Source organism: Idiotropiscis lumnitzeri, chromosome 19, assembly GCF_059441095.1.
Source record: "Idiotropiscis lumnitzeri isolate Australia: NSW breed Sydney's pygmy pipehorse chromosome 19, RoL_Ilum_1.0, whole genome shotgun sequence".
In the NCBI taxonomy this organism is placed as follows: domain Eukaryota; kingdom Metazoa; phylum Chordata; class Actinopteri; order Syngnathiformes; family Syngnathidae; genus Idiotropiscis; species Idiotropiscis lumnitzeri.
In genome coordinates, this window is record NC_142409.1 from 13,156,560 (window position 1) to 13,176,403 (window position 19,844).

Sequence of the window (19,844 nt, forward strand, 5' to 3'; positions counted from 1 at the left end):
CACGATTCCATTTAATATATATATACCAGAAGCCCCCAACATTGATCAAAATATGCTTTTCATATTTGCAGTCTCCTCCTTCCACAAACATATGGAAGATGAAGGCAGCGATGCAAGAGCCAGAGGATATTCAAGGCCGGGAGATTATTGGCCAACCTTTTCACATCAAATCTGCCGCTCGGTGACAGGCAGACGCGGCTTAAAACCTCATTTCTCCTCAGCGGCGGCCTGAGCCTCCGCTTGACCTCGCCCCCCCGGAAGACTCTGAGTCATCGTGAGGAAAATCAGCCTCGGCCGAGCGTGAATACACAAACGGCGCGAGCGTCGCTAAACAGCTTTTCAGGTTCGAATGTTGAACGGCACTCTTCAGTATTGATAAAAGACAAAAGCCTTTCGCTTGCCTCTCATGCACCCCAAAAGAGCTTTGGGAAAAGGATCTGGCGCAACCATGCAAGGATAACAGAAGAATATGGCTTAAAGTGACTCCAACAAGAAAGTCGGGTTGAAAATCCTTCTTTGGAGTGCCCCAGGGATCTTTCCAAGAGCCACGCACGTTGAAAGCCAACACAAGAAACACTCAGTAGTATTCATGTGACATCAATGGACCAAGGATAGAACCTTGCGGGACGCCAGATGCTGAACAAGATCGGCAGCCCAATGAACTGCAATTATTCCTCTTTGTGGACTAAGTCACACCCATACTAGTCAAATTGCGCAGGAAAAAAAAAAACATTCAGCACATGAATACCCTCAAAAGAAAAGCGCGCCGTTGTATTGTCTTGCATTCGTCAGCGTAAACGAGCGCAAAATGCATCGACACGAGGCAGCGGCTGAGCCACTGCAGCAGCGTTTGACGCTTAAAGAGCCGAGGAATCAAGTGAGCCTGCTTCCTTTTAAATGTCAGGAACGACGATGAAATTAAAAGCGAGCTAATCCTGGCGCGGCAAGCTAACCTTTACATGGCGGCATTCAATTACGTTCAATTCCATGACGCCAACGACGTCGGAACTTTTGCTTCACGACTTTCAGCGTGTGGTACAGCGCGCGCCGTCGTTTGTCCGCATCTTCCATCTCGCCGTCAGCCACGCGACTCCGATTTGAAACTGGTCAGCGTGCGCTCCGACGCCGCCCAATCGTATTCATTAGCGGGACCCGCCCCCTTTTTGCTTCTCTCGCTCGCTTTCTGCGTTCGGCAGGAAAGACGCGACTCCAAAATATTCTTGGAAATAAAATGCGAAAGTGCCCTCGGACTCGCATTCCGTCACGTGACCAAACCCGAGAAAATCTGTGCCGTCGTCAATAAACGCCTTACCTTCATAGAGCCAATCGCTGAGGCCGTTGAAGATGACGCCTTCCTTGCCGGAGGACACCAGACGAATGGAGCGGCTCTCCACCGTCGAGCGATAGTAGATGTTGTTCTCGAAAATGAAGATCTACGGCACACACCGCAGTCAGTTTCACGTATGAAGACGGCGGTAGGGTTTCAAGTCATTTTGTGAGGTGCTGCTGCATGGCAGCGTCTCGTGAAAACCTGATTTGAACCCCAACCCTGTCTTGAAGCCCTAACCTTGGCTGAAGACCCGATTTGAAAACCCTCACTCTGGCTTGAACCACCAATTTAAAGCGCCAATCCTGTTTAAAAATCCTTTTCTGTAAATCAAACACTGTCTTGAAACCCTAATTTGCAACCCTACTCTCATTTGAAGGCCAAGGTGGGAACGGGAACTAGAAAAAAAATGTGTGAAGCTAACAATTCTCCTCGCGCCGCCTCACCCCAACAAGTCTCCCCGCTTGCAACACAGTCCAAATCAGCTCCCCCTTTGTGCTTGTTGCCTTATCTCAAATTGCGAGTACAACCCGACCCGTTTCTTCATTTTCTGTGCCGTAAATAAAAGTCGAAATCCGTGCGCCGATCTCTTCGTCGGGCGTCACATTAATGCACGCTTGCACCCCAAGGTGGATTCTCAGCTGTGATAAGGTGACTGCGGCGCCGCCACCGGGGTCGCCCCCCCCCGATGATAAAGCGCATGTGAGACCCACCTCCGCATGCTGATAAGCAAACGTGCGGCTTTTCATCCTTGTTGGAAGCCTTCCGAGCGCTTTCATGCAATTTTCTTTGGCCGTCATGCAGCGTCGCTCTCGAGTAAATTCCATTCTGAAATTTGCAAAGAATTGCGATTGTGAACTTCGACAGATGGAGTGCATTGTTGAGATGGGGCGAGTGACGAGGTCCCGTGTGTGACTCCGCCGTGCAGCCGGAGTGCTTTCTAGGTCGCGCCACAGGGAGAAAGCCTGACCCTCTTTCTGAGGAAATAGAGCAGACCTTCAATTCGACTCTCGGCTGCAAGCGTGCAACATTGTTCTCGACTCAGCGGCGAGAGCTTCATTAACGTCGGACAATTATTACGAGCACGGTGGTCGGAGGCGGAAAGGATGCAAACGAAGGGGGAGGCGCATTGTGGGAGGCGTCGGCCATCTTTCTTGGCCGTGGTAGGGTTGCAAATGACGTTCAAGATCGGGTTTCAAATTAAGGTTGCAAGTGTGTGTTTGAAGCCTGGGTTCGGGTTTTCAAACGGGATTAAGAGTTTAAAATTCGGTTCCCCAGGCAGGATTTGAAACTGAATTCCAAATTGAGGTTTCAAGCCCGGGTCAGGGCTGGATGTGATGAATGAATTTGAGAAATCGGGAGCAGCAACTCCACAACCTTGACATCCACAATTTCACCGTGAAGATTTTGTCTTTCTAATTAAAAAAAATCTTGACGAACGTCAGCCATCTTGAGGCTACACCAATCTAGCCAGCGTGTGAATGAATCCAGCGACTAGATAACGGCTAATTCATAGCATTGTGCTGCGCGATGTCATCAATTTCTCAGACTAAAACTAATTAGGTTCCGGCAAGCACTGAAGTTTGTTTACCTGCAAAAGTCAACTTCATCTTGAAAACGCTCCAGAAACTGACAAGCATTTCAGACAAAATCAAAAAAAAAAAAAAAAAAAAAAGCCTCCTAAAGAGTCGTGAAGGCCGTTGTGAACGTGGCCTTTTTCCCATCATGCACGGTGCCACAATCGTTCGGCGCGTGCGACCGTTTACGAGGTCCAAGTCGTCAACCCGTGAAAGATGACCCCCCCCCCCCCCCCCCTCAAAAAAAGCGGAGCGCCATCCATTTTCTAACGCGCTTATCCGGAGCCCATCCGAGGCGACTTTGGGTGAGAGGTGCCGGTGCATCCCGGACTGGTTGCCAGGGCAACCGTGCTATCCACTGAGAACGGTAACGGCCCCGTGCCAACGCCGTCCTTACCAATTGCTGACCCTGCGGCCCCCAGCCGGCGTACTGCAGCTGAGCGTTGCGCACCTCGGGCGGGTTCAAGTTCCACGTCTCCCTGAAGTGAGGCGGTCGGACATTTCAACATCCGTTCATCAACACTTCACAAATTCAAGCTTCAAATCATAGCGTCGACTCGTCCTTGGTGACTTACGGCGTCTCCAGGCTGCAGATGATGTAGAAGGCCGTGTAGGAGGAGCGGTACACCTGCAACGAGGCAATTTGTTAACAGCAGAAAAAAAAAAAGAGGTGTAAAATAAAAGTAGAACATACAGAAGCGGGCAGGCCGGAATGAAGTGGCGCAACTTGCAAGTAAATAACAGAAACTTGCTGCTTTGACAGTACAGCACATTTCCACGGAAAGAAAAACTTGAAGAATTTGTGGAAAGCCAGAATGTGTAGTTGGTCGCTTGTCAAACTTTTAGGACCAAAAAAAAAAAGTGCAGCTAAAAGTACTCGGGAGAGGTCAGGGAACTTTTCGGGTGGGAGCAGTCTGTTGCGCAGAACAACATCTTACCACAAGATGGCGGCAAAGCGCTACTTGTATCTAGGAAGCTCCAAACTCATTTCGACACAGTTGCCACTTGTGGGAATCCAAAAGTAAGCAAAAAGGAAAGCTCACCGGTGCCACGTTGTAGGCCAGCAGAACGTGCTTCATGTCGGGAGACACCTCGTACTTGTTGGCTTTGTACATCTCCTGCAGGAGAGCAACGACATGGTTCAGCACGCTCGCTCGTCGCCGCTTCATTTCAATCGAGTCTTTCGACGTCCGACGCACGGCATTTATCTTTGCGCCTCCTCCGAGATGTTTACAAGGAAAAAGCGAGGCGAGTATTAACGACGCGCAGCACACTTGTGAGTCGTAATATTCGGTTTAATGAAGCTTTTAAAAAAAAAAAAAAGGGACGGGGGGGCGATATTGCTGAAGCTGCAGAAAAATTTGAATTGAATTCCTGTGACTTACAAACTTCTTGTGGTGCACCAGGATGGTCTTGTCGTCGCGGTCCACGTCCAAGCGGACCACGTTGCCGTCACGGTCCCGGTACAGCAACTCATTATCTGCGACCAAGACACGTTTGGACCCTTAGTTTTGTTCACGCATGAATCGAAAAATCCAGCGTCGACGGTTGAAGGTGCGGTCACCTTGGCGGCGGCGGCGGCGGCGGTCGGCCTCAAACAGACGGCGGTTGGCGGCGCCATTTAACGGCGGCACGGGGAGCGTTGAAATTCATGCGAGCGGAGCCAAGCCGTCAAACGTAACGAGGCCGCTTTTGATGAATGACAGTCGGAGGACGCTTCAATCTTGGCGCACCTTTCAAAGCGCGCAAGTCCACGAGGGCCACGTGTCACCATCTCAGCACGCAAAGCGAGAGGAGATGAAGGCAATGGTTGGCCGCAAGACATTTTGGGTCGCTTGCCTTCAGCGCGACTTTTTGTTCGCTTCTTCAAGTTGGGGAAACTTTCGAAGAATCGCACAACGGGATGGAAACAATTTTTTTTGCTTGGTTTGAAGCTTGGATTAGTCTGATTGCATTCTTGTAAGATGATCACTTTCTGAGGTTGATTGAAACGTTTGAGCTTGCAATATTCTTTGAAGATTTCCCTCCAAAAAGTATTCTTTTCAACATGACCCTTTCTGTCAAATTCTTACTTCCCGCTCTTGAAAAAAAATATTCTCACATTCTTGTGGCGCAAAGAATGTCTACGACGATGGTGAATCCAGGAACGTCCTCTCTTGCTGGTCCCACAATGAACGTTGAAGACTTGCAAATGTGTGGGACGACTGAGCCAACAATTTGCGCGCATTTGTCGATTGAAAAGCACCCGCGTAAACGCCTCCGAGGTAGACAGACGCCGCTCGTCCTCCTCCTTGTTTAACAAGCCTTCCACGTTCAGCTTCAGTCCGTCAGCTCTCCTTTGCAAAGCCACACACACACACGCACGCACGCACACACTCACACACTCACTCTCACCAGCTGAGCTAATTAGCATCCGGAGATTGTTATGCGGCGTGTTTGCTAGCTGCTAGCTAATTGACCATTAGAGGTGACTAAATTCCCATTACAGCGGCTTTGATTGGCAACGTGCTCGTGGGAGCCAATGCGGATATTTTTAGATTATTAAAGTCCTACGACCCCCCCCCCCCCTTCCCTCATCTTGTTACACAAAACCCAGCCGAATACGAAGACGCTAACAATGCGCTCACGTACGGAAAGCACAGCGGCTTCATTATGCCACTTGGGCTCAACGCGGCGCATTTGGCCAAGATCTCCTCGGAGAGCGTTGGCATTTGAAGGAATACAAATACGGAACGGAAGGAAGCGCTTATTAAAAAGCGGTCCACGGTGGCGACGGATGGGCAACTTTGACGGTTTTCATCCCGAATGCAACTTTGGAATCGTCGTCTGCTGCCGACCGCTGAGCAGTTTTGATATCCTTCAAAAAGATTTGGCATCAAGTGGAGTGACACACGCCCAACTTTGACAACTTTGGAATCGCCGTCAGCAGTCCAAATGGATGTGCAACTTTGCAATGAGGTGCTCAGACAAAAATATCAGTCCACGTTGGTGTCTGATGTGTAACGAAGGTCACGTATGCACAACTTCAACCAACGAACTTCATATAGAAGACGCCGGCTTTTGAATAGCGCTCGTCTGTTGTAACAAAGAAACGCGTAACTCAAAAATATTCCATTTTTACCGTAAGTATGAATCGAATGTGTTACTTGCAACGTCACAAGTAGATCGCAAAAGCTCTCTCTTCTGCATCCCGTCGACAGTCAAGCGCTCTTGACGGCTTCTTAAGCGCAGCACGAAGGAACAATTGACAACATTTCAATTGGGATCTTTTGTTTTCCAAACTAATAATTAGCAAATGAAATTTTTCTAGATGAAGACACTTTGCAAACAACGGTACAGTTCATAAAAAAAAAATAACGCAGGAAGGAGATTGATTTGCGTTTTCAAGCTGGACGTTCAGTCAAACTTGTGAGAATATTCAAGTGACAAAGTGTTATCTAGCTTCAGAAACACTCCCAGTATGACAAATATAAAAAAAAAGGCAAAAAACTTATTCGATTTATAAACAATGTGCAGCATAAGTGTGACGATTGCCAAGACAATTTAAGAATTAAAAGTCGGGCCAAAATAATAAATTTTGGGAATTGTATTCATAAAAACAAGTAACAGATGACATGTCTTGTTTTTTTTTACAAACGTGGTTTTGTGTTGAATGCAACAAATAAATTTTAAAGCATTCATTTAGTTACTTTTAAATCAAAGTAAGCCAGTTACTTTTTCAAGGTGACCGTGGCAACGGGTTTAAAGAGACAAAAACCTTTCCAATGGTCGCGCATAAAAGGACAAAATAACTTTTCATGAGCCGTCCACCATGCGTGAAAATTGAAAACTCAATTATGACGTCGAGGATGCGTGTCACGTTTTCCTTTTGGAGGTGAACAGCCACATTAAGTTTTTTTTTTTTGTTTCTGACTTCCCTCCACTTTTCGTCGCGATGCAGCGACTCGGGCTCCGATGGTTCCCCCGACTGCCCTTGCCACGACTTCCTGCGCCTCACTTCAGTCCTTATCGCCCCTGCATCGCCTCTCAAACTCTTCATTCCGACTCGCAGCTGTTTAGATTTTCACACCACCTCGGGCGTTCCCGCTTCCCTTCCTTCCATCCATCTTCTTTTTTTTTTTTTTTTTTTTTGCCGGCGAGCCTCACCGGGGCCTCGCCGTGTCAGCCCAGGGTGCTGTTTGCCGCTCTGATCTACGGCCGCTCTCTCGCCGCATCGTCGTATGAATACAGCGTCACGCCTTGGGCCTCCCGCGCGGGCGTCGCTCGCTTGCTTCAGCGGCTCACCGTGGCCCTTATTCTTTGCTCGGAACATGTGATGATCATACGACATTTTAGCTTCCAAATGTGCGCGTCAGTTTGGCTCGGAAAGTGAGTCGTTGGGATTTGCGGCAATAATGTTTTATTTCTCGATTTAGAATCAGAAAAAGAAACTAACAATGTAAGGATTAAAATCCATACTTAAACGGGTCCCAAAAAACCCGACGGAATTAAAAATGCAAACGAGGAGAACAATGAAAAGTGAAATGATAAACGTCAGCGTGAATTACGGCGTCTCCGTGAGAGCTCATCAAGTCAACAGCAGGACTCCAATCTTCAATCTCGGCCACCTGATCGCACAGACGTGATTCATAAAACATAAAACGGCAACTTAAAGCGCGCTCGTGTCTTATGAAGTCGTACAATGGCGGCATTTGGCTCCCTTTATGCGGCGAATGAAAAAGAAAGTAAAAGTCTTTTTTTTCCAGAGCCAAAGTGGAATTTCAATTCTTTGACAAATGAGCGCGAGAACAAATGAGCAAAAGGCGTCAAATTAAAAAAACGCACCCCAGGCTGCAGTTAACCTGCTGCCGTACACTTTTGCCAATCTTTTGGAAATCAGGCCCGTCAATCAGCCTTCATTCGCCGCTGCCTTTTTTTTTTGGTGAATGTTTGGCTTGGAGCAAGCGTCTGACTTTGTGCTTATTTGCTAAATGCAGATCATATGCCGCACGCAGATATCGCTGGAGTTTTCCTCGATACAAACGAAACCTACGCAAAAAGCCTCGGCTATAACCTTGCAGACAAGGAAAAGAATAATCTCCCACCACCACGTCGCCAAAAATCTGCATCGCTCATAAGACCCGTTTCTATCTTTGAGCCCATCGGGTCCTTGACAACCGCATCATGTTTTTGTCGTTCAATGACAAATAATAAAGACAAGTGAAAGGTATGCGGAGCCTACGCCCGTCACAAAAGCAGTCGTAGAAATATTTGAGACAGGCACTCGTTTTGGGGCTGCAAAAGAGTGAAGAGGTGAAAGCATAAACATGGAGTTTGTTTTTTTTGTTGATACTACTTTCATTACTACTTCCCGCACCCTTTTGTCTCGTTTCCTGCCGCTGACAGACAATTGGCGGCTTTCAAGCGCTTGTTGAAGGCTATTATTATGCGCTGGCAAACCGGCAGGCAAAGAACGCTTGAAAATAATGCAAATGTGAGAGGGACGCCTCATAAACAAAGACCAGTCAAAATACAAATGTTCATAATAAGCAATGTGTGCCGAGAGTGGGACCGAGGAGGTATGCACATTTTTAAAAAAAAATTTTAAAGCAAAGGAAGAAAGGCAGAAAAAGACTTTGAAGGAAAAATAATTGCAAAAGTGGAAGAAGGTTGGAGAGAAGGAAAGAGAGCAAATAGAAAAAAAAAAGTAGGCTTGAGGTGAAAGGAGGTAAGGAAGGAAGGCAGAAAACTTGGTGTGACAGATGGAAAGAGACATTGAAGGCAGAAAGGTGGCATTAACTTAAGGAAGGAAACATTCAAATAAATCGGTGTGAAGCAAAAGTAGGAAGGATGAAAAGGAGATTTGAAAGGTGAAAAAAAAAACTGAGGGAAAGGAAGTGGGAATGAAGGAACAAAGGCAGCAGGAAAGGAATCAGGACAAAAAAAAAAAGAAGTCTCATACGCGGGCTACATTTTGGAAGTGAAAATATAGTTGTAAGAAGTCGGAATTCATCACCCATTTGGAGTCGTCATGCTAATTAGGCCGAGTATTCTTTGCGCGCGTGACGTTGAAACGAGTGACGTTGGTTTTACATCTCGCAATCAAAGGCGACGACGGCGGAGACTTCCGAAAGGCTTCTGAGCCACACGGCTACAAAACGTAGGACGCCTCACTCGCGTTTATGTTCCTCCCTTTGTGTTCAGAACAGAACATGAATATCGACAGCTGCACCAATTGAAAGACGAAACGTTAGTTTTCAGCTGGCATCCGTCTGCGTGTCAATTAGCTAACACTTTAGCTAACTAACTTAGCGACACGATTATTCCAAAATGTTTCTTGTGTGGAAGCTTGATGACAATGTGATCAAGCTAGCCTATTAGCCAGCTAGCCATGTTCAGCGGAATTAAAATGATAATGAAGCCGGAGAGCTAATGCTGAGAGGCAGAAAGGCTCATGGGGGGTCTTAATAGGAATTTATATGAAGATCAAGTTTTTTCAGTCCTCCGTTTGTATTGAAAACAGAACATCGGACGAACGAAAGAAGATTCCTCGTCTCTTTAAAGGAAGCAATATTCCGGTGCTCGCCTTGACGAAGGCGCTTGCCCCACGACAGTAAATCAAGTGGACGCGCTTGCACTTAATGTTTGTGCTAATTAGCTATGTCTCATTGGCAAGAAAATGGCCCGTCGCGCGATGCCATTAAGCAGTGACACGCGTGGCGGGCAAAAGAAAAGCAAGTCAATAAGATGAAGCTTTTTTTCCCGTCCTGTTCCGTGGAACCGAGCTGCAGTTATATGCCGACGAAACTCAACGATTTGAGTACGTCGGAAAGTTGCTTTGAGTTGGCTTTAGTGGTTGGCTCCGAAAGATGAACGCACACATTCGGATGGAATTGGGAACAGAATTTGTCGTGTACATCGATTGGATTATTTTTTTTTTTTTGATCAATTACCTGCGGTAGGCCTGTAAACGGTAGCAGCGACGCGAGCTCCAAGGACAAAAGACACACGGCGGTTCCGGGACAGCGTCAAAGTCAACATTTCTTTGCGGCTCCCCAGCTGGCTGAGCGCAGAACAAACGACTCCGCTCGCCGTATTCAAATGGCGAGCAGCTGCTCCGGTCCCATCGCGGCGTCCCACGGGAGTTTGGGGAGTTGGGGGGGGGGCGTTTTTCACCTTGGCGTTGGCGGAATAATGTTGATTAGGCGACGTCTCCTAAATGCGATCCGCTGACTGCACGGGAGATTTATAATGATGGCCGCCGCACGCGCTCGCCATGCTGATGGCGACGCGCTGCATTTTCAAAATTCTCACGTTCCACCAGACATTTGCTTTCTTTTTTATCCTGTGAAATTCCGGTTTGGAAGACACTGTAATGGCAAACGGATCCCTGAAGATGGCGCCGTGTCATGGCTTTCAAAAATGTCATATTTCTTCCTTTGGTTTTACACAAGCAAGAAATATGAATTCTTTATTTTAGGGAGCGCTTGTTTTCTCCACTTTTTTTCATAAGTTTGTGTTTTGGTGAGACCTAAGAATGGAAAAAGCTAAAAACATTTTTTGGTTCCTGTGAAATAACTGCACTACTTTCTTATCTAATCACACACTCGGGAGACATAACTGTTCGTCCAAAATATATAAAATATCCATTTCCCACAGTAGGTCGCGCTTTTGAATATCGATTAGCACGGCACACCATCTGATCATTCGAAATAAACGACAAGACATCCCGGCCATTTTTTTTTTGTTATCCGACAATCTTTAATAAGTGATAATCCCCGTTGTCGCCACGGAAACCTGCAGCAGCTGTAAAAGTCCTTGTCGCCTTATCTCAAACGTCCCCGTGATGTCGCCGCCGCCCGATAAGACGTCAAACCTCGCGCTCGATGATTCACGTCCATATTTCATCCACTCCGAGCGGAGGCGACTTCCTTTCTTGCTCTGCGGCCGCCTGAATGCCAATTAAGACTTTTCACCTGATTTGATTTTTTTTTTGGTTTTGTTTTGACAGAGGCAGCTCACAAAACATTGACTTGTCTGTATAATTTCACACTCGAGAGCATATTTGGATGCGAGCAATTAAAACGTACATTTTCCATAAGCTCCCGTTTCAACGAAACGATCCTTGGAACTTATTTGACCGCAAAACAAGAAACGGCTAATTGGACGACACCTCATTCCACAAGAAGCATTAGTAGCAAGAAAAGTAGATATTATTCCTTGGCGATAACGACCTTTAAAAGCGCTCAAGCGCTTGTTGGCGAGGAACAGATGAAGCGCAAATTCATTCTTTTATCTTCTTCAACTCCAAGTGCTAAAGTTTTACACGGCGTAATGATGGCGCCGCGTGATCACTTCATTTAGCGTCTTAATTGCGTTAAGGAAATATAAAAGCGCCGGCCGAGCCAAGTCGCCGCTCTGATATTTTCATCCGTGGAAGCGCCGAATGCCAAAAAGGAGACGAGGTGCTCGAGGTTCGAATGAGGCAAAATAATATTTCTGTGCGTGAGCGTGGGAACGACAAATGTTTTGACGTTTTTACAGTTTACAAAACAACTTATACACTACCCGCAGAATTTTTTAACTCCAAGGCGGACGTCGCGGACGTGACGAATATTTCCGTCATTGGCAATAAACGGCTGCGGTCCAGCTGATGAATGTAAACGAATCTACAGCAGACATTGAGTGAAAACAAAGTCTTCTACAGACCGAGTTGGAGGTCAAGTTTTCGTCCAAATTGTCTTCTTTGTTGAATCCTTGGGAGGAAAATGCGCCGAAACGCTGACTGACTCTCAGCAACGACATTTTTCAACTCCAGCGGAGATGAGCACATGTTGAACGGTTGAACCCGCCTGCCGCGCAACTTCTGTTCAGCCCGACACCGAACAGATGTTGGCCTCCAGATGTGTTAAGAGCACTTTGTTCTCGCAATGGATCCGTGTTTGCGGCGGCGCCAAAACGGGCCACCGGGGAGGCGTCTCATGCCTCCGCGACATACGGCGAACAGAGGTCGTCATCACGCAAACGAGGCCCAACAATCACCGTGCTCATCAGCGCGTCGGACGGTCCGCTCGTGAGGAAAGAGACGCCGGCCAATCAGTGGGGCCCGCATAATCAGGAAGGACGCTTCAGCGTGTTGCTTCAAAAAGAAAAAGCAAATCAGCCTCGTTATCCCGTCACGTCTGGCTGCTGATGCCTGCCGAGGAAAATCCAGTCTATAATTTGCCCTCCCTGCAGCCATGTGAGTGTTTGCGCTGTCGTTTATTTATTGCACCGATCGCCGGAAATAGGAGCGCTGCGCTCGCAGGTAATTGGACGTGCGGAACAAATGGCTTGGCGGGCGGGCGCCGACGCAAACGCGCAGCGGACTTCCACGACGCCGCAAATAACCGTTTTTTTTTTTTTTATTGTTTGACAGCAACGTTTGTTGTCTTGGGCGTCATTAGCGACGCAACCGACAAGACGACGTCTTTAAAAGCGTTCTTCAGTTCGGACATTGCGGACCCGTTTTTGCAAGTTTTGCAAACCGCCAACCGGTGGTGGTGAGCGCAGGAGGGGAGGATGCTCACCGCATATTTTGCAGAGTGAGCTTTGTACGTGGCCAAAAGTTTAGTTCAGCCTTGAATAATAAATACATTTTTTTTTTTGGCTGACAACAGGTGACGTTCAAAACCTTTTCAGAGTTGCACGTTCTGGTTGGGAATGAACAAAGAAAAAAAACGGGAGTGATTTGTCACCAAGCACAACACGTGACTGCACTTCAAAGGCTCCGCCCACGAGACCACCATGCCAATGACGCTGCCCCTACCGGCGGCCTAACAAAGACGGACGGGCCCCAACTTGCAAACGGCTCCGAATGCTGCACGCCAGTCAGATTGTCACGTTGCCGCCGGGAAAAAAAGCAAAAGCCGACTTACTGCCGATCCATCGAGCGTTGGGGTCGTGCACCCGGAAATCTTTTCGGAAAAGGTCCTCCACGCTCACTTTGCCCTTGAGAGCCAGACGGTCATCTTCACCTGTAAACACAAAAGAAGCAAACACGTCGAGTGGGAGGATATGAGCATGAATTTCCATTTCACGCCAGCTTCAACAAGTAAGAATCGAGATCAACTTTAATTGAAAGCGGCAGCAAATTTGCTCTTTGATGATTTGCGGCGGCTGCCACAAACTCTTCATTTCATCCGACATCACATCCACGCGAGACGGACGGACGGGGAAGACGTGATTAACCTTTGTGGGCTTTCGCTTAAAAACACATTTTGTTGGGATTTATTTCCCCCCCGCAAGGAATCTCCCGGCAAGACAAGGCAAACGGGAATTTTGGGATCAAAGTTTCGTCGTATCGGCGGGAATCCGTCAGCTTAACCGCAGCTGTCGGTTTGCAACATTTTCGGCTCAAGTCTTGTTCGCCGGAGCGTGTTTAAAGACGGCGGAGACAAAGTACGGAGACGTTTGTGCGGACACGGCGGCAATGTTGAGAATTGAAAAATGAAAAAGAGTCGAAACGCCATTTGCATTTATTTTGAAACTAGAATTATTAGGAGGAGTCCATTTTCATGCATTAAATAGTTAAATTAACAATTAAATAATATTTGTTACATGGTGCAAATTTTAAAAATTTGAGGAAATTAAAAAATAACTTCTGTCTCGGGACCAAAACTTTTATTTTGACTTTAATTATGGGAGAGAAAAAAAAGTTTGGGTGACATTAAGGGTTGGCCAGAGGCAGTTTGGTGGAGAAGGTTGGTTCAGGTCGGTCGGGGTGCCGTCAGGTCACGTCGAGTCCGACTTGGTCTGCCGTTAAATAAGTTTGGGTGATTGTACGGCGAATGAAGTTCTTGCGACGGTTAGTGTTGGGTTCCGTCAGGTCCGGTCAGGTTTGCCTCAAGTTCACAAGTTGCTGCGAGACAAATGTTGAGCAAAAGCGGTCCCGTCCCACTGACAAGTGAGCAGAACCTTAAAAGCCTCCAAGAGTGTCCGGTGCCGCTGCCATTTGTATTCCAGACGTGCGGCTCACCGTTGACATTTTCCACCAGAACAAGTCGCTCCAGTACACAAGCTGTGTTGACGACTTCACATTAAGTATGTGCTCAGCCGCTTATGGCGCAGCTTTATTGGAATGGAACGGGTTCCTCCCAAAAAATGCTTTCTCCACAGTAGAGTTGGGAGTGCAATTGCCTTTTTATAAAAAAATAAATAAACAAACGCAATCCTGTTAAATTTCAGTCTTTTGAATTTGGAGCGCTAAAAAACGTCAAAGAGGATCTTTGCTGATAACTCCCACCAAGTGTGAAGTGGAGCGACGCCGTTTGAAAGTTTTCCAAAGTCGACGAGGACGCCAAGCAGCAAATCACAATCTTGACGCGACGACGTGAAAGTCGCAAGACGTCAACTCGGCGGTGTCGTGCGTTTGTGTCACATTGCGTCCAACAGACGGACGCGAACACGCTAATCCTCGCCGCCGCCGTCTTAACGCAAAGACAAACACCTTTGGAGGCAGCTGCTCGCCACCGCTAGATGATCTTTTTCACGTCAGATGGTGAGGTTCAAAGGATAAATGACGCCTTTTGGCTTTTTTTTACTCACTTAAGATAACCAGATGGACGGATTAAAACGCCGCCGTGGACAGATGACTTTTTTTTTTTTTTTATGAATAGCAAGGAGCAAATCCTTTTCCTTGGCTGAAGTTGCGCACTTTATCTCAAAGTAGGAGCGGTGTCAGCAGTTTCTATATGCTAATCGTTATCGCTCGCTGACCTCATTTTCAATACCATACGAAGCGGCCAATCTGGAAGCGACTTAACGTGCCGAGGACAGGAAGCGGCTAATTGGTTGAAACGGAGCACAGAATTTGCAAGGATCATATTTCACAACGCACAATTTCCAAAGCAGGAACCTTTCCGCTTTTAAAACACGACACGAGGGCAGCGTCACCTGTTGCGAAAAGTTGGGCGCCTATTTTTGGGGCGCGAGGGTGACAAATTAAAAAAAAAAAAAGGGTTTGATGAACAAAGGTGGATTTTAGTCCAGCCCACGAATGAGTTCTCGTGTTTGTGATGAAACGACAAAAATTCCTCCAAATGCGTCACGAGCAACTGTTTGTGTGTGAAGAGACGGGAGACAGCAGCGTGCGTTCAAGCGTGCCTGCATTTCCTGACTCTGACATTGCAAAACGTGCACACCCCCCCCCCCCGCTACTGGGGCATACCATTACAAGAGGGGGGGGGCAATACCCCAGAAAGAGAGAACATTAAGGAAGTCAAACCGTCAACCCCCAAACTGACAATTTTTATGAATAAGGTCAAAGGGGCGAGGCCGGAGAGCGGGGGACTGACTGGGTCAAGTGCCCAGCTCTGGGTGGCGTTTAGAGCAACTTGTGCAAAAAGTCTCAACATTTTTTCCTGAACTTCCAACCGAACGGCGGCGAAATTTAACTTGAAAGCGCCCACGAACCAGAAGACTTGCGGACTGACACCAGAATTCGTCGTTTACATCTTCGGCGGCCGTTTTGCGATCGATGAGATCTCCTTGGCGGAGGTCGCGAGCTCAGGGAGAGAAACACGTCAAGGTCAAGCTGAGTTTGGCGATTGGCGGCGTGAGGACGACTCGTCGACTTTGATGGCCGAGGTGATCGTTGGACAAGAGGACAGCGACGCGCTCGTTCGTTGCATTGTTTGCGCGCTCATTTATTTGCAAGTTAATGGCCACGACTGCCAATGATAATGTCTGTGCAAACCACGCCCCCCACCCCACCCCCCCCACCCGATAGGGCGTCCTGTGCGGCGTACCTGGTGTCAACAGGATGACGGAGGTGACGATCAGCGAGCAGATGACCAGAATGACAAGGAGGGCGATCGCTATTCCCTTCCAGTTCCTCTGCGGCGGGTTGCTGCCCACCAATTCCTGCAAAATGCCAGTGGGGAGGGGCACGGAGGCGGGGAGGGAAGGAGAGATGCATTGTGGGAGTCAATCAGGGCGCAATTTGCACGGAGATGAAGACAGGATGACAGAAAATTGAAAGGAGCAGTGTGCTGGAAATAAGAGAAGAGTGACGACAAGACTATCGCTCAGTAGCTAACAAGATGAATCAGAGGAAGCGCTGGGTGGGGGGGGGGGCAAGGGGGGGGGCGTACAAACAGTTGCCGCCTCGCGGATTTCAAGGAGGAAAAACAACGGCGGCGGTGGGAGGAGGAAGATGAATTTTCCTAATGATCCGCACACGGGCCGCCGACGGATTTGACGCAAGTGAACGCAACCTGTGACACATCTGCGCATTCAACGCATCGCAGCAGGCAAGGCGTGTGTGTGTGTGTGTGTGTGTGTGTGTGTGTTTGGGGGAGAGGGGGGAGTTGCTGGTCCGGGGGGTTCGCTAGTTAAAAACAACCTTGACAACCTTGCAAAAGTCTCAGCGTGGTAGGACAAAAACAATTTGGAATTGCCACAAGATGGTGGCAAAGCACTACTTTTAATCAAATTGAAGTGGTGATTGTTGTCGAGCAGACCGGCGTCGCCTTGAGTTAAGTTTCACTTTTAGTGAGACTTTCTCTAATGGCTTCATCACAAAAAACAAAAAAGCTGCACAGCAGTTCCGCCACGGAACTTTCAAAGTCTCACATTTTCTCCACTACCTTCGCCGACGCCATGAATCAAAATCATTTAGTGGTTGGTCTCAGCAGATTTGTGGGTGGATGATGAGGAAGTTCCTAATTGGTTGATCGAAGATAAAGAAGGGAGCAAGTTGGGGGCGTGTCGGGACCAAATGAGAACAACGTCGCACTCTAATGACGATGAGAATGGCTGAACTAGTGAGCGGACCCCCTCGGGTGATCACGCCCACCTCGGCGCAGACTCGTCGCCTCCACACCTTAATTGAAAAAGAGCCCAAGGCGTCGTTAGCCGGCGGAACAAAACCACTCGGCCTCTTTGACAAGCCTGTTATGATGAAAATGAATTGCAAGCCAAATCGAACACAAAAAAAAGTTGGCGGTACAATCAAAAAGCCGGCAAATTCCATTTTCTGCTAATTATGTGCTGACCTTCTGCATTCAGAACAAAAGCTCCTTTCAATTGGACCGGAAATCCCGCTCCAGAGAGAGAGCGCGTCGTCCTTTACGGCAAGTCAATGCGAGTGCGTGAAAGTGGAGAAAATGACAAAAGGATTTGGAGAAGACGAGCGACACGACTTTGGAGTCATTATGGGATGTGTGCAGAACATGACAGCAGCTCCGTGACGATTAGTGACATTTATTGGGCTTCTTTGTACTCGTCGATAAATAACAAGCAGCTGCTCGGATGCAAATCGAGCAACAAGGATTTGTTGTCACCGGAGCACCACAAAGTCCACACTTGTGGCGAAAAGAAAAAAAAAGTTTTATAAAAAGATTCCAATGATGAATTTAATTTGATATATATATATCTCCGCACACACCTCCTTGCCTTTGTGCGCACCCCCGTCACGCCGACAAAGCCAGAACCTTTCCCCCCATTTCATCACATTTCCCAGCAGTTGCGACGAATGCGTCAGCGAGCGCGAGAGAGGCGACGTGTCGGCAAATGCGATTGGCATCAAGCGCGCGTTCGCCTTCATGGTTACATGAAACGTACGTCGTTATGGATCGGCGCGCTCGCCGGCCGCGGGCGTGCGCTCGGGTTCTCGGCGAGGAGACAACGCGGACGGGCGTTTTCTGCGTTTCGAGCGAGTGATTCCCGAGAGGATGGCAGATTCTGATTGGAAAAATGAGGCGAGCCATGTTTTGACAGGAACGACGTGAACAAAATCTACAAAATGTGTTTGAAAATGGCGCAAACCGCGAAAGCCCGACCGACGTGATCGCATGTCAGCAATTCAAGGCTTTGTTAAAGTTGAAATTCAATTCATTGTGCTGCTCCTGCTCGGCACGGCTCCACCGTTAGCCGGCTAAACGTTCGCATACACGCGCAGGCGAGATGCCGTTCGTTTTTGCCGTTCATATTCTCAATTTTCTACAGTCGACTCAACGCTGGCGGACAGACGTCGACATAAGACAAAAGAAAAAAATCAAGGCGAGCGACTGTAAGAGGGCGAGATTGTTTTTGGTATTGAGGTTGTGGCGGCACGCCGTCGTGAGCACCAAGAATTGAAAAGTAACTTTTCTTTTGTTCTTATCATCTTCCGCCTTCATTCCGTGACGCGCCGCCGTCTCGCCACTAGCGCAAAAAATAAATTGCCATCACGGAAACAATGCACACACACACACACACACACACACACTTCCTTGAAATGAGATGCGGCGGCATACTCGCGTTTCTGGGCGCAGGGGGCTCATAAAAAGCGGCCCCCGCTGATATTTGCTTGGGCTAATGTATTCCGGCCTGCTGCTATTTTTTTTTTTTTATCACCTCCTCGAACAAAATATGAACATCCATGTGAAAAGAATAGACTCTTGAACGCTTATCGCCGCCATTATGTTTGATTAAAGGGATCAACGGATGAAAAAAACTCAGATACTTATGAGAAGTCATTTCCTCTCCATTGATGGATAAACAACAAACCAAAAAGTGCCAGCTTATCTGGCGCGTGGGAAAAAAAAAACAAAGCGCGGTCGGACGGCGCAGGAAGCACATAAGAAGTCTTGAGGAAGTTCAAAGACATGAAAAAACTCAAGACGCCTGAATAATGAATAACATTGTGAGGCCTTCTTTGTGTCTTGCTGGGTTGCCACGGCAACACGCTGGGAAAACCTCGCCCAGTGTTTGTCTTCGCGTTGCTACTGTTGCAGGTCCGCACGTGCGCTAATCGGCACGTCCCGCCACCCGCCGTCCCCGCTTGAGGCTCCAAAATATTTCCAAAAGGACAAACGTTTGTGTTCCAGGAAATGCTGCTTGGATTCTTTCAGGGTGCTGCCCAAGTGTCCTTTTTTGTCCTCAGCATCGCAATCAAAGGAAATTTCTTGATAAGAGCAACAAATTCAATAAAAATAGCAGGGGCCCCAAAATCGAACCCTGGGGAACACCGAACGACGGCAGAACTCGCAGCAACCGAGGCCAGCGCAAAAAGTCGGACTCGAACCACTCAAGAGCACGACCACCGACGCCCACCTGGTGCGGCAAACCACCAAACAGAATACTGGCGCTCCATCGTATCCGACGCTGCGCTCAGGTCCAATAGAACGACACACAAAGTGCTCCCACCAACAATATTCTAGTCAATATTTACAATACTCACAAAAAGTTTGAAATTTCCCAACGAAGATCACGGCAACCTTTATCGATGACCTCACTTTGACCTTTGGGATCACTCGTCTTACTCGACGCACATAAATTGTGCACAAGTGAAGTTTTTAAAGTCTTTTTTTTTTCTGCCTTCTTCGACCTCGCCACCGCCGCCCACAGGAAGCGTCCGCCTCCCCCGGGAGCCGTCGACTTTGCTGTCAGACGGCGGGCGGGCGGGCAGAAAGTTCAAAGACGTGACGCTCAGCGAGGGACGGCGAGAAACGCAAACCAATCCCTCCATGAAAGCGGCGGACGGCCACCGCCGCCGCGCGGACGCGGGGCACACTCACGCGTATCGCGGCGATCGATACGCGGCAGAGAGAAGCTGCCTAACGAGCTTTTTGTCGAGTCGATAGCGTCTGACCATGACTGGAAGCCGAACGCGTCCACGCGGCTTCGTCAGCTCCTCATTCGATAGCGTCGGACGACAGAAAATCTTTCATCAAGGTGGCGCAAATAATGACGGTTATCTTTTCATAAAGTACAAGATGAAATCCACACGGGATCAAGTGATGAGCCGGTAAAGCAGCATGTGGCTCACGCCAACGCATTTCCCAACTCTTATTAATACGGAAGTAACGAGCTTTTGTCCAAGGATCAGAAATCATAATCACTTAAAAGTCTATTTTTTTCGCTTTATTATATAAAAATATTTTCAAATGCAGACGAGGAATAGCAACAACAAGTAACGGGATGGAACTAAATGAAAT

General features: G+C 47.9%; 1 protein-coding gene across 5 annotated transcripts in view; it reads right to left on the minus strand.

The window, feature by feature from the left end:
- LOC148318667 (A-type potassium channel modulatory protein DPP6-like) overlaps window positions 1-19,844 on the minus strand; it is a 75,481-nt gene that overhangs the window by 8,604 nt on the left and 47,033 nt on the right. For 4 of the 5 annotated variants that reach the window (XM_088282934.1, XM_088282936.1, XM_088282933.1 and 1 more), the window contains exons 2-8: window positions 15,672-15,786; window positions 12,801-12,899; window positions 4,290-4,384; window positions 3,948-4,022; window positions 3,480-3,532; window positions 3,302-3,383; window positions 1,313-1,433 (exon numbers count right to left, since the gene is read on the minus strand). In XM_088282934.1, the coding sequence (XP_088139060.1) occupies window positions 1,313-1,433; window positions 3,302-3,383; window positions 3,480-3,532; window positions 3,948-4,022; window positions 4,290-4,384; window positions 12,801-12,899; window positions 15,672-15,786 (640 nt within the window). The remainder of the gene's footprint in view (window positions 1-1,312; window positions 1,434-3,301; window positions 3,384-3,479; window positions 3,533-3,947; window positions 4,023-4,289; window positions 4,385-12,800; window positions 12,900-15,671; window positions 15,787-19,844) is intronic. The other variant, XM_088282937.1, reaches the window with a different exon arrangement.